At 51.5% G+C, this 7,302-nt stretch overlaps 1 protein-coding gene across 1 annotated transcript; it reads left to right on the forward strand.

Annotated features, from left to right (window-relative positions):
• Window positions 1–80: 80 nt before the first annotated feature.
• On the forward strand, window positions 81–6,698 carry CCL16 (C-C motif chemokine ligand 16). Its single transcript, XM_055400838.2, has 3 exons — window positions 81–2,600; window positions 5,377–5,497; window positions 5,939–6,698. The coding sequence occupies exons 1-3, from the start codon at window positions 2,534–2,536 to the stop codon at window positions 6,048–6,050; spliced, it is 300 nt and encodes a 99-aa protein (XP_055256813.2). The 5' UTR covers window positions 81–2,533; the 3' UTR covers window positions 6,051–6,698.
• Window positions 6,699–7,302: the final 604 nt, after the last annotated feature.

The raw sequence follows: 7,302 nt of genomic DNA on the forward strand, positions 1-7,302 counted from the left end.
CGCTGGTCCCAAGGCCTTTGTCCCCTGCTGGCTAAGATAGGAATGATTGATGGACAAATTTTATCCAATTCTTCCCCTTCTACATACACACATCAGGTTGCACTATATTGTTTTATTCATTTTTGTGTACTGTACAAGGCATAGCAAAAAGTCCGGCCCACATCAGGTGCTCAGGAAGTGGATGGATGAGTGGTAGATGCATGGATGGGTGGTGGATGGATGGGTGGATGCATAAATGGGCGGGTGGATAAATGGATGAATAGATCAGTGGACGGATGGATAGATGGGTGGATGGATGGATAGATGGATGGATGGATGGATAGATGGGTGGATGGATGGATGGATAGTGGATGGTGGATGAATGCGTGGATGGATGCATAAATGGATGGATGGATAGATGGGTGGATGGATGGATAGTGGATGGGTGGATAGATGGAATGAGAAAGGAATCAAGAGGAAGCTTATGCTCCAGCTGACCCCAAAGGCTCTCAGACCCATCTTCCAGGTTCCAGGCGCTCTGCACACACAGAGGAAGAGCGCACCCAGTGTAGGCACTGTGACCACCCTCCCTGGTCTCCAGCCCTCCACAAAGACCACAAGGGTGCCTGCACAGCAAAGGCACAGCAGGCTTCCTCACACCTCCTCTCCTCCACAAACAGAGGTTAAAGGGGTGTCTCATATACCTACCCCTCTACCCTCATAAAAAGCCACAGCTTTACCACCACTAACTGCCTTGAACCCACCAGGGCTAATTGCATTGCCTGTTTTCCCCTGTTTTATAAGCAGTCTTGCCAAACAGCAAGACCCACAAGGAGTTTTGACGTCCTTGTTTCCCCACGCCCCCCCGACAACTCCCATCTCCTGAAACACTCCCTCATGCCTCTAGAGGTCACAGTCCATCAAAGATCAAATCCCCTCTTTCACTTCTTCTCTGAAAGCTGCCTTCAGCCTGGAACAGGGTTCTGAGGCAGTCTGAAAAGAGAAGATACTGAAGGGCAGGTCCGTGTGCTCACGCTAAGTCATTTTGTAGCCCACCAAGCCCCTCTACTACAGTGGGTTGCCATGCCCTCCTCCAGGGTATCTTCCCGACCCAGGGATCAAACCTGCATCTCCTGCAACTCGCAGGCGGATTCTTTATCATCGAGCCGCCAGGGAAGCCCGAGGGGGCAGGTCCAGCTTTAGCCAAAGCCAAGGGTAGAAGCTGGAACTCTGGAACCCAGAAGCAGGTTGTCAGGTTCACCATGTTGGATGGCCCTCTGCTGGCCATGATTGGCCGCGGTGGCAGATTGGATTAACCCACACTGAGGGCACCCAGGCTTCCCAGGTGCCGCTAGGGGTAAAGAACTCGCCTGCCAATGCCGGAGACCTAAGAGAAGGTGGTTTGATCCCTGGGTTAGAAAGATCCCCTGGAAGAGGATATGGCAACCCACTCCAGTATTCTTGCCTGGAGAGTCCGAAGGACAGAGGAGCCTGGTGGGCTACAGTCCATGGGGTCGCAAATAGCTGGACATGACTGAAGAGACTTTACCCACACGCACGAGGGCACCCAGGAGGGATCAGCCGATTAGACCTGAAACTGGTTCCCAGTCCAAGGTCCAAAGAGGTAAATGAGAGCATCGACAAATGAGACAAACATTTCAGCAAACAGGGACCCAAAGATCCGGCACTTTAGGAATTGGGGGAAGAGTATTAGTGGCATAATCTGCAACAAGCAAGTGTGAGTTCCACCGTGTGTCCTTGGACAGAGGGCGAGGGGAACATTCTTTTCCGAGGTCACCGAACCCTACCCTTGCCTCAGCCTGTGCTCTCTCTAACCCTGCTTTCTGTTTGCCTCCCAAAGACCGATCACCTGGGGAAAAGGTCAGTTCAACCCTCCCTCTTCTTTCACAAAGTAGAGATGAGGGCAGGGAACATGATGAAGCCACACAGATTCTGTTTTCAGGACTGCCTCTCTGGCTCCATGGTAAAGAATCCACCTGCCAATGAAGGAGACGTAGGTTCAATCCCTGGGTCGAGAAGATCCCCCGGAGGAAGGAATGGCAACCCACTATAGTATTCTGCCCTGGAGAATCCCACAGAGGAGCCTGGTGGGTTACACAGTCCAGGGGGCCACAGAGAGTCGAGTCAACTTAGCGACTAAACAGCATCTGCCTCCTACACATGTGAGATTTATTTAGCCTCTCTAAGCCTCAGGGGCCTCATGAGAAAAATGGGAATAAAGTCTCAACTCCCCTTTGTGAAGTTTAAGTAAAATAGGGCCTGAAGGGAGCTGACACCCAGCATTTGTTCTCCACACCTTCTCTTTCTCTTTTCCTTCACGCAGATGCAAATATTAGCAAACTCAACTGTGCACCAGACCCTGCCCTCCACTGCCCTCCCTTTCAGCAAACACCAGGGAGGACCGTCGTCTCTCCTGCTCCACCCACTCTGAAGTGGTCAGAGTCCAGAGAGCTGAGGGCCCTGCGTGGACGACCAGCAAGGAAGGAGACTGTGTCCGCCCGGCCTCCCCTGAGCCTGACTGCCCACTGAGAGGATGAAGGTCTCCGTGGCTGCCCTCTTTCTCATCCTCACCGTCACTTCTGCCGTTCACAGTCAGCCAAGTAAGTCCACCTCTCCCTGGAGGGTGACACTGAGGAAAGGGAACAGAAAGCGGGCAGCGAGGTGATGCCAAGAGTGCTCTCAGGTCTCTATCATCAGCCCCAGGTCCCTCCCCGCCTGCACCCAGAGCTGCTGCGCACCGGCCCCTTGTAAGCAGAGCTGAGCTGTGGTCCAGAGCTACTGGGGTTGGGCAGTTTCAGGAAGCTGGGTCAAGGTCACATCAGGAGTCCTGAGGACACAGCAGGAATGATCATTTAGGAGGAAGAGCCAATGAAGGAGCAGAAGGGACAATCATAAACGTATGTGATCAGGAGGAAGGCGAGGCAAGTGGGTGGGAAAAGCCATGCCCTGGTAGGGCAGGACCGAAGGAGTCAGGGAGGCCGGTGGAGGGACATCTGGGGCTAAGCCCAAGACAGGGAGTCTGAAGCTAGACACCCCTTGCTGACAGGGTCTGTTGTGGATTTCTGGGACTCTCATGGCAGCCAAGAGATGCCCCAACGGGATGCCCACATGTGCCATTTGAGGATTGCCGGACCCCTGTCTCCGTCTCCCAGCCTAGGGCTAAAAGAAGTTTGTAGAAAAGAGAAAAGGGGTTGAAGGAGATTGAAAGGCTTTGGAGCCATGAGATGGATGCATGGGCTCTGCCTCTACCAGCGTTTGTGAGGGCTGGTGACCGGAAAGGGACGAGGGATTCAGTACATACCTGCCTTCAAAGGCCCCAGTCCTTCCTTTCTCCCTAAGGCTGCCCTTGGCACATAGTCTGGCTGGATTCTGCCTTTGTGAACACTTGAGGGAACGAGGGTCACACACACCGTGTAATCTGCCACACACTCTCAGGACACCCCTGATCTTTGTAAACGTTGCCTTAGAGAACCAGGGTCACTGTGGTAGAGGTGCCTCCTGGGGGTGGGAGGGGGCAACAGTGCCCTTCGGGAATGTCAGACAGGAAGAAAAATGGCCCAGGCAAAGCATGGATCAGCCAAATGGTGCCCTGGAGACGTCTCAAGCTTTGCCACCTGCTGGACGCAAGCATCAGGGATTTGCACTCTGCAGGTCTGGGGGCTGGGGAAGGTGATATCCTTGAATGATGAGATGTCAGGGGAGCTCAAGGGAGACACAGCGCTACTAGCCAACCAAGTCTGGCCTCTGGGAGCGTCAGAGAGAGGGGGAGAGAGCACTTTCCAGGCCAGTAGAGTGGCCATTACTACCATTAGTTCTTTAAAAAATAAAAAGAAAAAGTTTTTATTTTGTATTGGAGTACAGCCATTAACAATGTTGTGATAGTTTCAGGTGGACAGCGAAGGAACTCAGCCATATGTATCCATGCATCCATTCTCCCTACCATCAGCTCCTCATCACAAGCGCTGACACTTTCCACGCCAGACTCTGAGTTAAGGGTTTTGCAAGCATTTTCTCAGCTCATCCTCACCACGATCCTAGGACATAACTTTTTTTTCTTATTATTGATTTATGTTTATTGAAGTATAGTTGATGTACAATGTTGTTAATTCCTGTTATACAGCAAAGTGATTTGGTTGTACACATCTATATGCCTTCTTTTTAAATATTGTTTCGTCATGGTGTGTCATAGGATATTCTGTTACTTGCAGAATAATTGTTTTACAATGTGTGTTAGTTTCTGCTGTCCAACACTGTGTATCAGCTGTATGTCTGCACACATCCTCGCCCTCTTGGGCCTCCCTCCTGCCCCTCTATTCATCACAGAGCACCTAGCTGACGCCCTAGGTTATATAGCAGCTTCCCACTAGCTAGCTGTTTTACACATGATAGCGTATATATGTCAAGGCCTGCCTTCTCCTTCCCCTACTGTGTAGGACGGAGCTTTCTTACCTTCATTTAATGGGTGAAGACATCCAGAGAGGTTAAGAAATTTGCCCGTGATGCAAGTCATTTAGTCAAGGCTCCAACCCATGCTGTCTGGCCCCAGAACTTAAATACAAGCCTTTTCCCCTTGCCCTGACTTCTCCTGCTCATCCCTGTATCTCAGCCTCCCCCCGACCTCAGCTTCTCTGGTGCCTCTAGGACAGAATCCGGGCTCCCCAACACAGTTCAGAAGGGGTGCAGCCCTCCCCGCCCTCTTTAATATCCTCTTCCTACTTCTTCCTTCCCACCTTGCACTGCGGCTCCTGGAACTGCTCCATCCTCCCAGACGCTCTGGGCTTCCCCCACCTCAGGCCTCCATATATTTCTCTCTTCCAGATCCCATGACCCTTCTGTCTGCCTAAGTCCTGCTCGTTCCTTAGGAATCCGCTCAGACACCACCTGCTGCGGGACTTCTTCCTCAACCACCCAGGCTGGGTTAGGCGCTCCTCGTCCTGTTCCCATAGCCCCTTGCAACAAATTCTACTCTATCCCAGACCACATTCTCCTGTAGTGTTTATCTTTTCACTTTGCTTTTTCATCCAGACTGGTCTGTAAGGTACACAAGAGTAGCGACTGTATCTTCCACATGTTCTAACCCCCATAGAGCCTGGCTTGTAATAGGAGCTCAATACATGTTTGCCCAGTGAAGTTCATCAGCAAATGTGAATCCCCCAGTCCTTTGTACTTCATGAAGCTCAGTCCAGAGGCTGAAAGATCTACAGAAGATTCATCTTTTTCACTTGTCTGTTACCCATCAAGCTACCATCAATCCCTGCTGACAGATGGCTTTGCCATCAGAAGAACGGACAAAATGCAAGAGATGGGAGATGGAGGTGGGCAGCCACGGGCTCCCTCTCTGCCTTCTTAACTCAGCTTTCAATGTCATTCGCTCAGAAATCCCTGAGTCAGTGAACCCCCCACCCACCTGCTGCCTGAAGTATCATGAGAAAGTATTGCCAAGAAAACTGGTGGTGGGATACAGACCGGCCCTCAACTGTCACCTGCCGGCAATCATGTAAGCACCGTCCTGCAGACATTTACAGGGAGCGGGAAGGGGAGCCCAAGGCTGGATCGGGGCACGCAGAACCAAGTCTCTGTGCTAGAACAGGGGAGTAGCAGTTAAGGGACCTGGGCTTTGACTCTCACGGGACAGGCCTGGGTTTTGTTCTAGACTTTGCCACTTACAGAGGCACGTGACTGGTTCATGTGTTCCAAGAGATGGTGGCCATGATGGAACATGAGCCCGAGGGTCTAGGCTGAATGGAGAAGGGCTGAAAGAAGAGATGATGAGGTCTAGAGGCCAGAGAGGGGGCTTTTTGAGGGGACCCAGACAGGGGGAGGCCTAGGGAGGTGGTACAGGGCATGAGGCAAGCCCCTGGTGAGCTAGAAGTGGGGGCGTGTGGACTAGACCCCTAACTGCTCCGGGGCCCCTGACGGTCTAACTCTGCCCCCACAGCTTCATCACCAAGCGGAAACGAGAGATCTGTACCAACCCCGATGACGACTGGGTCCAAGAGTACATCGAGGATCCCAGACTTCCTCTGCAGCCTCCCAGGAGGTTGGCCTAGGTTAACGTCGCCAGATGGGCGGAAGGTCAAGCCCAGATCCACAACTCACCATGGTGGTCAGGCCTCCAACGGAGCCCAAGTTCGACAGGGGGTTGGGGTAACCCTGTGAAAACGCAGGCAACCTTCTGGTCTGAATGACAAGAGTCACATTCAGAGAAACAGGCCAGAGATTCAAAAAAGTAAAGCATTTCAAATATATTCTCAGTCTCCGGAGGAAATGCCAAGGTTGAGGGAGAAGGGCAGGGATACATTCTTAACGCTCAGCACAGCACTTTCACATACTCTTCCTTGTCTTGCTTTCACACCCTCACCTCCCTCCAATGAGCCAGCCCATCCTGAATGATCACGTCCCACTTCCCAACAGCCAAACCACCTCTGGCTCTCTCTGGCCTCCCGCTCATAAAGAGACTCACGGGACTCTTGACTTTTCCTGTCCACCCTTATCCTTTTTCTAGATCTCTTTTTTCTTCTATTATGCTTTTCTTTTGAAACCTAACCTTTTGGGACTTCCCTGGTGGTCCAGTGGCTAGGACTCCATGCTCCCAGTGCAGGGGACCCAGGTTCAATCCCTGGTCAGGGGACTAGATCCCACCCACTACAACTAAAAAAACCCCTATGCCACAACGAAGACCCAAGGCAGTCAAATAAACAAAAATTAAAAACAAAAAACCTAACCTTTTCTTATGGGAATAGTCAAATGCTAATGATTTTTGTCCCTGTAGCTGAGGCTTTGCTGAATTCCCCGATATTGAGTCTTCCCCAGGGTGATGTGGGTGCAGATGGTGCTGAAACAAAACAGGAGGTGTAAATCCCTGGGTCCCTCCCACTGCAAGCTTTGTAGGACAGGGAAGGGCATTTGGCTAGGCTGGGGGTAAAAATCCTGGTCCAAAACTCAACCATTCAGTAAACACACTTCCCTTTACTGACAACTTTGTTTCTAACTCCCTGCCTCCTTTCTGCTGGGATGGCAGAAACTTAACCTCAGTTTTTTCAGGGTCTTCACATTCCCCCGAGAAATTTCTCCATTTGGGGAACTGGAGCTTTTACATGGCACCGAGGTCAGAGGTGGGGATCTTCCCTGGTGCCTCAGATGATAAAGAATCTGCCTGTAATGCAGAAGACCTGGCTTTGATTCCTGGGTTAAGAAAGATTCCCCTGGAGAAGGTAATGGCTTTCTATGCCAGTATTCTTGCCTGGAGAATTCCATAGATGGAGGAGCCTGGCAGGTGACAGTCCATGGATCACTAAGAGT

This window comes from Moschus berezovskii, chromosome 20, assembly GCF_049115385.1.
Source record: "Moschus berezovskii isolate FMDL1 chromosome 20, NW_MosBer_1.0, whole genome shotgun sequence".
In the NCBI taxonomy this organism is placed as follows: domain Eukaryota; kingdom Metazoa; phylum Chordata; class Mammalia; order Artiodactyla; family Moschidae; genus Moschus; species Moschus berezovskii.